Source organism: Cydia strobilella, chromosome 2, assembly GCF_947568885.1.
Source record: "Cydia strobilella chromosome 2, ilCydStro3.1, whole genome shotgun sequence".
Lineage (NCBI taxonomy): Eukaryota > Metazoa > Arthropoda > Insecta > Lepidoptera > Tortricidae > Cydia > Cydia strobilella.
The window spans coordinates 18,479,735-18,492,351 of record NC_086042.1 but is presented as its reverse complement, the minus strand read 5'-3'; the positions used below and the strand labels follow the sequence as shown (position 1 = coordinate 18,492,351).

Below are 12,617 nucleotides of genomic sequence, written 5' to 3'. Positions count from 1 at the left end.
GTAAACAATCAAATACATTTTCTAATGGTGTATTATAGGATTTATAAGTTTGTGGGTCATACACATTTTATACATAGTATGTTTAACTCGTTCGAGTCTTTCATGTAGACATCGCAAACTTAAGGAAATCTAAAGCTAATTTTTACGCTGCACCCTTATATGCGGGATACATTTTTTCAGTACTTGAGACTCAAATAAGATGATGCTAGGTATATAATACGTACTCGTAACTCGTTAACTTTTATTATATTGTCCACAGAAGTGAACTTTTTTAGGGTTCCGTACCCAAAGGGTAAAAACGGGACCCTATTAATAAGACTCCACTGTCCGTCTGTCTGTCTGTCTGTCTGTCATCAGGCTGTATCTCATGAACAGTGATAGCTACAGTTGAAATTTTCACAGATGTTGTATTTCTGTTGCCGCTATAACAACAAATACTAAAAAGTACGGAACGCTCGGTGGGCGAGTCCGACTGGTTTTAAAATTTGTTTGGCCCAAGTAGTGAATTATTCTAGCACTGGCATTTTCTTAGGTCATAATAAGAAAAACTAATAGGTAAGTATTTATAGGTTTACTACTTAACTGAGGCAGTTTGGAAGAAGTTACTATGGTTCACTAGTAGAGTTGTGCCGTTCCCGGTAACATTCCCCATGTTGTATGGGGAATGTTACCGGGCGAGACATTTCCCCATACAAAATGGGGAATGTTACCGGGAACGGCACAACTCTATTCACTACGGACTGGCTGAAGGCTGCGTATAACCAATATGTTAAGTACCTAAATTAATTACTTATTTAAACTAGACTAAGACATGAAGCTACTTTCTTAAGAAAACCACCGCACAACTGCTTAACCAGCAGCCTGAGGTATTCCGTACACTTACGAATTTAAATAGTACCACTCATTTTTCTTTTGGTTGACAGAGTACATACGAGTGTTTTAAGTAGTAAAGACATCCTAATAAGTTAAAGGAAGGTGATATTTTACTATCAACAGCTGTACCTACCTATTACAAAAATTACGAGTGAAAAATGAACAATTATAAACATTTTTGCCGCGGGTGGGAGTTCGACCTTGCGACCTAAAAAGATACCTAAATAAACACAAACAACCATTTATAAGTAGGTATGTTTTTTTCGTAATAGAACACCCCAAAATCAGAGGTCATTGAACGCGGGGGTGAGGTCAATGAACTGTTGACGTCACGCGTCAAATTTGGGGTCCGATGGGGTGATATGACAGGGGATAGGGATACTATGGGATACCAATAGAATGGTAGCGTATAGTTCACTGGATAAAGCTACTTGATTTATGACGTCGGAACAAAAAATATACTAAAACGCATCATGACTAACTAAAGTTCATTGATAGTCACTGAAGGGAAATCGACTTACAAATAGTAATCGCTATTGATTTTTTTGTGATGTGGACTATTCCGTTAAACCTGCTTAATACGATTATAAAAGGACTCGGCAAAAAACGAGCCACGTTTTTGCATTGCAATTTGGGGGAAAAGCGTATTAAGGCGAAGTAAGTCAAGTCCGATTTGTGGAATATGTACCTAGTCCGTTTGATTTTCTATCCAGTGAACTTTATGAACTCGTGTATTAATAAGTATGTATAAGTATTATGGCAAGTTGCAGTTCCAACTAAATAAATCTATAATTCTATATAACATTTTAGCTAATATCATAAAAACGCGCAACCAAATTATAATAGGTAGAGCTAATCTATCTAAAAATAAACGCTGGTATATCACAAGACCTTTTTTTAACAGATATCTAGAAAATAACAGTACAGTCGAGTTCATAATACATATTGTACATATTTATGAACTCGACTGTACATTTTGATGCTAGTGCGGAAAGTATGTCATTTTTTCACGAGTACTGAGATATCTTGCCACTCGCCTACGGCTCGTGACGAGTAATTAATGACATTTCCGCACGTGTATCGAACAAGTTTTTAAATACAGTTGCGAAAAAATAAGAAAAACAACAAGTAAGGAATAAAAACAATATCGAATGTTGCCTTTGGAAACTTAGCTTGCAGTAAGAAAAAACGCCTCTTTGACAGGCGTTTCGGCAGCTATTCCTACCTCTACCTTCCATAGTTATTCCGTTCCATTCAGACAACTTATTAAAAACGGTTTTTCAATTTAAAAAAATAAACGTGTTATAATGATGGATGATGGAAGAGGTAAGTAATAAAATATGAAATATGTATATTTTTGAAATAAAACTATGAAAACGGATTATATCGCGTATATTTAATTTATAATACATCCCGACGTTTCGAACTCTTTACAGCGTTCGTGGTCAACGGGTGACTGAGGAAAACCACAAAATGCAAAAATACCCACATACTAAAAATAATGAACCATCATAGACTATAAACTTTAAGGCTGGTTGTACATGCAAAATCGGTTCATAAGGCTAGTTATACACTATAATTATTTTTAAGTAAATGCGATAAAAACTACGCCGGCTCCAACCCTACACCTCGGATCCGAGAAGATTTAATTCCCTCCTAAATTGTAGGAGGGTATCCCAATATGGGACCGGCAACAAAAGTGTCCCACCGAGTTTGTTGCCGGTCCCATATTGGGATACCCTGCTACAATTTAGGAGGGAATTAAATCTTCTCGGGTCCGAGGTGTAGGGTTGGAGCCGGCGTAGTTTTTATCGCGTTTATATATATCTTTACTTAAAAATAATTATAGTGTATAACTAGCCTTATGAACCGATTTTGCATGTACAACCAGCCTTAAAGTTTATAGTCTATGATGGTTCATTATTTTTAGTATGTGGGTATTTTTGCATTTTGTGGTTTTTCCTCAGTCACCCGTTGACCGCGAACGCTGTAAAGAGTTCGAAACGTCGGGATGTATTATAAATTCAATATACGCGATATAATCCGTTTTCATAGTTTTATTTCATGAGTAACTATCGCGGTAACCGAAGACAATATTATATGTATATTTTTCTCAATCTTACAGTAGGTTTTTATGTTGGTTACTACGTTTAAAGGAAACTAATATTAACACTCATCAATAAGTAGTTATGAATTGGAACAAGTACAAATTTAAAAAAATTGGAAAAGTAAAAAGCACTAGTTCGCGAAAATCAACTTTCCGCACGCTAAACAGCTACGTAAAGTAGCACTTTTTGAGCAACTGTATTAAAAAAGGTTTTTTTCGTAAAACAGTAATCTAGTTTTTCAAACGATTTGCTTGTTAATCCTAATATTGATTACCATAAAAAAAATATTACAATGCATGTGCTCGAAAAGTACGTTTCCTACGGAGCCATATCATGCGGAAAGTACTACTTTTCCGCACTAGTGCTTTTTGTCTTCAATTTTTTTTTACAGTACATATGGTGTTATTTTCTCGCACTAATGCGGAAAAAAGCACTTTTCGTGTATATGTCGATAGTTTAAAGGGCCATATGTACTGTAAAACGTTATACGATACACGTGCGAACAGGTAATTTGCAACTCGTGTCGATTTAAAACACTCCTTTTAATAATTAAACTTATTGGCCATGATATGTTTTTTTATTTACTCGCACAATGCATAGTAAAACATTGTATGATACACGTGCGTAAAGATGATTTCCGCACTTGTTGCATAAATAGCTATTGCAGAGTTATTATGTAACATCACATGACGTTAGTGCACTATTATGAACTAGTCATTAATTACAGTATGAGTTGTCATCTAACAAGGTAACATTTAAGTATATCTAATGTAGTAATGTATCTAGTAATTAATTATGTATGATAGGTACTAATCAACAAATGTACCACATGGCGTTACATGTGTAATTACTGCACCCCTTGTTTGATCGTTCAAAATGAGGGGGAGCAAAATATTGATTCGGCATTTGAAAAGTTTTATTGAATTAAATAATACTTTTATATATTGCGGATTTCGTTAATAAAGCATAACGAAGTTTTGGAAAAACGAACGCAAAAAATATTTAAGCGGTTTTTGGGGTTCTGTAGTCAAAAGGGCAAAAACGGGACCATTTTATAGTTTCGTCATGTCCGACCGTCAATCCGTATGTCTGTCCATATGTCAGAGGTTTCTCAGAGAGCTCAGATTTTTTTTGTAGGTCACTGTACTTACGGTTCTATAAATACGCTTATGGTAAGTAGAGTATAAACAGGAATTGAAAGGCAAATTTTATCAAAAAAGGTTTCTGAGTATTTAGTTTTATGTTAGCATCTATTTTAGGGTACAACATCAGTATTATGGCCTCCACGTTTAAAGACGAGGAACATTAATTGACCAAACAGAGATTTGTTACAGTACTTACATACTTACATATTTTCGTACAGCAGTTTTTTTTTTAACTAATATAAGTGAAGAGGAAAATGGGTATTTAAATAATATACATAATTAATCAGTTCAAAACTAGTTTTATTACACTAGGATCACTATAAGAATAATTTGCACTTACATAGTATTAGGCGGTCACAGCAGCTACATACTAAAATCATTTCTTATCACGCGGTTGCATGCTTCACATTGAAACTGCTCAAGACCTGAAAATAACCATATTACCAGATATATGTTTGCCAATCGATCACAATTTATTTAATCCATTGCGGATTTTAAGTTTTTCAGCTAAACGTAAAAAATATAATCTGATTAACCCTTAAATGCATAGTGATGGATGCAGCCTACACAACAAAAACATATATTTTATGCATAAATAGATAAAATCGATTTGTTCCTGTACATTTAATTTGACAGGACATAATTACATTTTCCGATTTTTTATTCAAATTTGTGCAGTATTAAAAATTTACTTATGTGATTTAGGCGGTTTCTTTCAGGGTTTGCAATTATTTTATAAATAAAATCTTTATTATAGGTAGGTATAGCGTAAATACTGTAAATTTCCAATGGTAGTAAGATTTTTCATATATCTTTTCCAATAATTTTATATTTACAAAATTATGATTTATGTAACTTCTAACACTGAACTAGTAGTAAAAATTGATGTTTTAATTTTATTTATTATTTTTCCCAGAATCAGTAAACAATTACGTGACACATATTAATTTCGGGCAAAAAGAAAAAATCATACATTAAGAGTTAAATGTCTACCCTCTACCGTTTCAGTATCGTCCCGTAAAGGTATAACTCCAATTACGAACGCACGCGGCGTCGGCGCATCGTTTTTCGCCGCACTCTAAATTGTACTGTAATTGTATAGGTACAAGGCTCCATTTGTAATTAATACAGAAGTGTCCATCAGTATGGGCACATGACAATTTATTGCAGTAGCGTGTTTCGAGAACACGTCACAGTCACCATTAAAAATATCTACACTAAATAATAGAAAATAATCCAGAATATTTGAACATGTTAGAAACAAAGTCCTGCTAGGATATTTTTTTTTTTTTTTATTCTATATTAAAATCTTACATTACATCAGACAGAAAAGTGCCGTGAAACCCTATCGGGTTTGTATCGACACTGCATTCGTGGATACATTTTACATTTAAACATTGTTGTGGTACATAGGAAAAATAAAAATTATATAAAGTTAAAAGTGAGATTACCTAATTACAATAAGAGTTATCGGCGGGTAAAACAAAATATCTCCCACTCAAGTACACAACCGGCCGTGCCGTGAATTCCTTATCGCTGGGCGATTTACGTGTCCAGAAAGTCGTAAGCGGCTCAGGTTTTCCTAAGCGTATGACATTAGTTTAGTGAGGCATTAACTACAATAGATCGAACGAGTTTGAGTATGCACCGAGTGGGGCTCGTAGCGGATACAGGATGATTTATTTCGTTAAGAATATTTAATTCATTGATAATTATATTAATTAGTTAGTTACTTACTGTTAGGGTTATTTATTATGTTTTGACATTATTTATTTAATATTAATATGGCCAGCAGATTATATGATAATACACATATATATTGGATGCTTTATGTAGGTAAAGTTATGTTGAGACGCCGTCAAGATAGTATTTTTTTAGTAAATTCTTTTTATTTTTCTCGTTTATAGTAATTTTTAAATTTATGGGTAGTTCGTTATATAACCTAGGTGCTATATACGATGTTTTTCTTTCTCCGTATTTGTTGTTACTGTTGATAGTTGTAACTTTCATTTGAGAAATCTTTCTTATATGTATTTTTGATTGAATAGGTTTCATTATTTGTTCGTTATGAATGTTTTCCATTAAAATTAAGTATTTTATTTTACATTGAATAGGCATAACTTTACAAAATTTGAACAGTTTGCTATAGTCGTCTCTAAATTGATCTTTTATTTTTCTGGGAACTATTAGTTTTAGTAATCTGAGTTGAAGATTGTATATTTTGTCTAAGTAGCTTTTGAACGTTCTGCCATAGCTTGTAAGCCCATACGCTATGATTGATTCAGCTAGTGCATTGTACATGTTAATTAGTATTTTGTATGGTACTTTATATCTAATGACTGAGAACTTAGAAAGGATTGCTCGCAATTTATCGCACAAGGCATCAATGTGAGGACCCCAATTAAAGCGTTCATCTATAATAACCCCAAGGTATGAGGCTTGATTAGTCTGCTGTATTTTTGGACACAAGCATCTAGGACAGTTGTCGTTCAGTGTATGAAGACAATTGTGGTTGTGAGCTATCAGATTAATATTGTTCGGTGCTACTCTACGACCTGAACAGATATGTATCAGCTGGGTTTTCTGGGCGTTCAGCACAAGACCTGCATCATGAGACCACTTGCTTATGGCGGTGAAGTCAGCTTGCAGTTTCTTAAGAGCCACATTTACATTTTTATCCGATATGACCAAACACGTATCATCTGCATATTGGTAGATTGAGCAGTGTTTGATTACACTACCCGCATCATTCACGTACGCTAGATAATGTAACGGGCCGAGTACTGATCCTTGTGCTGTGCCGATAAAATTTGTGAACATGCTGTTCATTTGTATATATTTAAATGGCGACAGTGCCACATGTATTGCGGTATGTTGGGCTGTTACAGGCTATAGAACAACTGTATCACTGTTAAATGCTGTGTGGCTACCTACTGTGGCTAGCGATTGCATTGGGGGAAAAAAGTGGGACAATAGCTTTACGAGTACTAAGGATGTCCAGTGGGTAAGTAATGTATGTAATATTTTTCCATGTGTTTATACCTACCAATGTATGCTATAAGCTCATTTGTGCAATCAGTTAAAAATATTTTCGCGTAACCATGGCAACGTGGTACAAGAAAAAATTGCTATTTACTTGAAAATGTCGTACCCATATGGAGATAAACTGTCAGCCTAGTGCCGCTGGGTAAGGTAAGTCCATTCGGAACGGGGTGTAGCATGTCCATTCTGTATGATAGTGATAATACTATTACTTATTCTTGACAGAAGCGTCCAGACCGCGGGCCAGGAGCATATATCGTCAGTCATCGCCTCCAGGCTGATACTTTGTCAGATGATAGTTTAGATGCTATCATGAACTAAAAAAAATTAATAAATCATGGCCATACGTCTATTACTTTAATTAATCTAAGTACTGATTGCAAATTTGACTTATCTTTTTGGTTTCCTCGTATTCGATATGAAAAGTAGATTGTTTAACTCGGGTGAAAGGCACCAAGCATGATTTCGTCCCTTTGTTAGCAATCTTCTATACTACTAGCTCCAGTTTAGCCTATTGTGACGGAAGGGTAACTACGGAACCCTACACTGAGTATGGCCCGACATGCTCTTGGCCGTTTATTACATGTTCATGCGACCAGCTGACGTACTTTCCACCGCGATACAATCGCCTGACGATTTTTAGGGTTCCGTGCCCAAAGGGTAAAAATGGGACCCTATTACTAAGACTCCACTGTCCGTCTGTCTGTCACCAGGCTGTATCTCATGAACCGTGATAGCTTAGACAGTTGAAATTTTCACAGATGATGTATTTCTGTTGCCGCTATAACAAATACTAAAAAGTACGGAACCCTCGGTGGGCGAGTCCGACTCGCACTTGGCCGGTTTTTTTTACATTTACATTTACATTTTTTGCATCTGGACTATCATCTGACAAAGTATCAAACGGGAGGCGATGACTAAATTTTTTTTTACTTGTTTCGGTAGCTGCCATTCCTCAACCCACCAACGGAGCGGCAGCTGACGTCCACGAGGGTTGATCACACATAGCCGTTAACCACTATACGAGTTATCGCCCGGGAGGCGATTGGTCATGGAAATCAGTTCCTGGCTTGTGGTCTAGTCGAGATCACTTACTTTGGTGAGTGAGGACGTGTCTGCGGAGATCCCTGATGCTGGGACACTTCTCGTTACAAATGCGGCACTTGTAGTGGTACTCCACCACCTGAGAAACAATAATAGCTTACAATGGATAGCTTTGCCTAGCGGTAAGACGTGAGATTCCTATACCGGAGGTCAAGGATTTCTTAGAACTTAGGCGCCATTCATTTATTAGTTATGTATAACGTAAGATTATTTTTGCCAGTTTTTGACCCCCTATGTAAGAAAAAAAAGAAAAGGCTGTCCCCCTCCACCCTATATTGGCTATTATAACATAAGAATTAAGAATCTAGAGGAAAAAAATTATACACATTTGGTTTGTTTTAGAAAATTTGTGATCTTACGAAAGAACTATGAAAACCCCCTCCCACCCCCTTGTAAGAAAAAATAAGATATGTTCGACCCCCCTCCGCCTCTAAATCGTCTTACGTAATAAATGAATAGCGCCTTATGTACGAAATACCATTTGATATTTTTCAGTTGCTTTTCAGTGAAGGAAAAAACCGCGAGGAAACCTGCATACATCGCGAAGAAATTCAAAATATGCATGTGAAGTGCCCAACCAGTCGGGTTTGAGACTATATAGTTACCTATAGCCCAATACCTCAAATGATTAGGAGGAGGCCTGTGTCCGGCAGTAATACGTATACAGGTCGAATTAGTATAGGTTGGGAAAAAGAATAATAACAAACATCATGATCTCATCTATCTGTTCTGCGATAGCTTTAGTTCGATACGTAAGCTAATGACTCAGGACTTTTCCCACTGTTAAGTGTTAACAGTGGGAAAAGTGTTAACTCAACACTGTATCTCTATCCTGTTCTTTTTTTCTCTCTCTTGTTCTTCTTGTTCACTGTTTAAACCAATTTTCCCTGTCTAGTAAGATAAGTAAAGTATATTTATAAGTTAGTAAGTATTATTAGTTGTAATTTCGCACGCCACGCACTTTACGCAGTTTCTATCTGTGGAAACTTGTAATTGGCTCACTGCTTCTATGTTATTACCTAACGTGTTACTTAAGCAGTAAGTTTTCCTAATAAATAAAATAAAAATAAAACAATAAAAAAGTAGTGAAAAATGATGTAGCCACAAACGCAGCTACAGAAAATGGCTATTATTGGCTATTGGCTATGTTCAGAGCCATAAGTTTTTTGGTATATTGGCCGCCATCCCTAATAGTTACTTGCGAGGCCATACAACGCCATCTACTGCAGCTGTCAAATATGAGACTTCTCTCTTCAGCAGTTGGAGATTTCACAGTTATAAGTATTTCGTTATCTATAGCTTAGACTACTTAGAGTAATAAAAACTGGGACTGGGAGCCCTATTAAAGAAAACAACTGTTCATGTCTAGCTAGAAACTGTGCTACTTACACAAGCTAGAGTCCTGGAGAGCGCCTTTTTGTAGCGCTTCACGTGGTCGCTGCTGTGTGTCTTCACGTGCGCGAGCAGGTTGTACACGCTCACGAATGTTCGCTCGCAAATTGGACAGGTCACATTCTCTAAGGAATTATATAAAATCCATCAATATTTTTTTTATGTCTACATTTCAATCAGGAAGTCTTTTTAATAGTATTTAATTGATATTAAAAATAATAAACTATTTATATAATTGATTAAATAATTATGTTATTATTATTGGTGGCCTAGCGGTAAGGGCGTGCGACTTTTAATCCGGAGGTCGCAGGTTCAAACCCCGGCTCGTACCAATGAGTTTCTTGGAACTTATGTACAAAATATCATTTGATATTTACCAGTCGCTTTTCGGTGAAGGAAAACAGCATGAGGAAACCGGACTAATCCCAATAAGGCCTAGTTTACCCTCTGGGTTGGAAGGTCAGATGGCAGTCGCTTTCGTAAAAACTAGTACCTACGCCAATTCTTGGGATTAGTTGCCAAGCGGACCCCGGCTCCCATGAGCCGTGGATAAACGCCGCGAAAACGCAAGGAAGATGATGATGATCATTAATGAAATAAAAGTTAATCTGTCATCCTCTCTAAAAGAATTACCCCCTTATTACTTATTCATAAAACTTAGTAACTTCTTACAAACTTCCATTAAATTTTGTTTTTTCCTAACAAACAGAAATGTCAAAAATAATGAAGAGGGACAAATAATTGTTATTGTGCTAGAATTGCTAAATTGATTGAGTGTGCTAATGCTTATGGATTTGAAAGTGCATAACCTAAGGGTATTTTATAATATATTATATTATTGTTGCTGATCATTTTCAAGTGTGTTATGTGGCCATTTGAACAACTACTTGATTGGGAATGGGAAACATTTTTATTTGAGGTTTTAATTTACTAAAGATTGAATGGCCTTTTTTACTTTGTCATAAGGGCATACTAACTTTTCTTATTATCAGTCTTGTTGTAGCCTCGCCATGAGCCTTGGTAACAGGGGGCACATAATTTGCAAGCTGTTAGTTCCTTGAGGTATTTCTTCTTTTCTTCTTCCTTGTTGGGGTCCTCTGTTTCACTGCAAGACAAACTCATTGACACTTTCGATTGCTAGCAGTTTGACCTCTAAATATCCTCCTTTAAAAATAATAAACATGTTTTTAAATATAACTACTAAGAGACTTTTGACTATTTACAATAGTGACATAATATAAATTATGTCACTGTTGTAAATAGGCAAAAGTCTCTTAGTAGTTATATTTATCTTAACTTAAAAAAAAACCAACATTGCATGCACTTTTGATTCCTGAGTGACTAGAGGTTAACACAAACTATTAAGTTAAGAGCAAAATAGTAACGGATTGGTATCCAAGAGGTTGTACACGGAGCCAGAGGAGACCTCGAACAAGATGGGAGGATGAACTCAAACTCACAGTTGGCCCAAACTGGAGAAGAGTGGCCCACGAATCTCAATGGAAAGAACTAAAGGAGGCCTTTGCCAAGCGGCACACTGAGCTACGAGACATACTCTAACTCAGAATAAAAGGGCTAGAGATAGATAGATTAAATATACAAGCGCATTGCCAACAATAATCAGCTTTTTACATTATAATATTCTAAATTGTAGTTCAGTATGTGCATTACAAACTTTGTTTCCTCGATTAGTTTATAGACTGCACTAAGAGCTTGCTTAGGCTTGTAGACCACGAGCAACTCCTCTTTTTCATCCTCCTTGCTCAGCACAACTGTATCCACATTCTGCACACTCTTTCCCTTCTTGAATACAGTCACCGGGAAGTCCAGGACTTTTGCCTCTCTGTATTTGGGTAGTACAGATTGGAACACTTCAGATTTCTTGTCGGTTTGACTCTGTGCTGTCAGCTTGCCCCATATGGTTGTTTCATTTTTGCCTTAAACATAAAACAACATTGAAGTGCATTCTTAAGTAATAATGACCTACTAATATATTACAGTAAATAAATTACAGTGGAGTGACATCAATCAATATGCTAAGTATTTATCAACACAATTGCAGTCAACAAATTATTTGTATGCTTTAGCACTGATCAGTACCTACATCCGTACATTCAACTTGACCATGTCAACATTAAGTTTGCGTTTTGAACAACCATAATTATACAGTAGCATACGAAAAGTACAGAAGAAGCCTGATTTTACCTGTTAATTTATTTTTGACATTCCTCAACACTACAGTTCGTTGAGAGCCCACTGTTTCTCCAGCATCAGGCTTTAAAGTAGTGTCATGATTCCTGTAATGGTTCAAGCACAAATTATTCCAATTCCTCAATTTTCTTGCGTCACTTTCATCCTTTAAAACAGCTTTCACGGGCAAACAAAGAGGATCTTCAAAGTTTGGAATTTTTAAGCCCAAAGCTCTTCTAAACTTTAAATCGTCTCTTTTATTCGTGATGTGAGTAACCTTTGGTTTACGCTCGACGGTCGGCGGTGGTCGTGGGGTCGACGTTTGCATCTTCCTTTTGTAACGACGCGGGCCAGGCACTTCAAAGTCATCAGTTGGGTCATAGTCAGAGTCGTCGTCTTCTCTCGGCTTTTTTCGCTTATAACTCTTATAAGTTCTTGCCACAGGTGTTCGCTCCACAAGCAGAGAACCTGAGCTAGATTCCGGTGCTGGCAATTCCACAACATACTTAGGAGATGCCGGAACACTATTCAAAGCATCGGGCATAGAGCTATCAGCAATTCCTGTTGCTTGCACGCATTGCTGTACAACTTCTTCATCCTCATCTAAATATTCAATTTCAAAATCTGATTCAGACATTATTTACACGCTACGATGGAATAAAAAAAGAGAATACAAAAAAATAACTTATTTTAGTTATTTTATTTTGTACTGTAACTTTTAGGTTAACAGATCGTAGTCTCTTATTAGTCTGTGTTAACAGAT

The 12,617-nt window shown here is 36.2% G+C and overlaps 1 protein-coding gene across 1 annotated transcript; it reads right to left on the bottom strand.

Annotated features, from left to right (window-relative positions):
* Positions 1-4,407: 4,407 nt before the first annotated feature.
* LOC134752793 (uncharacterized) lies at positions 4,408-12,590 on the bottom strand. The gene is made up of 6 exons (XM_063688509.1): positions 11,870-12,590; positions 11,340-11,601; positions 10,642-10,769; positions 9,662-9,789; positions 8,264-8,351; positions 4,408-4,551 (listed from the first exon to the last, which is right to left on the bottom strand). The coding sequence occupies exons 1-6, from the start codon at positions 12,489-12,491 to the stop codon at positions 4,490-4,492; spliced, it is 1,290 nt and encodes a 429-aa protein (XP_063544579.1). The 5' UTR covers positions 12,492-12,590; the 3' UTR covers positions 4,408-4,489.
* Positions 12,591-12,617: the final 27 nt, after the last annotated feature.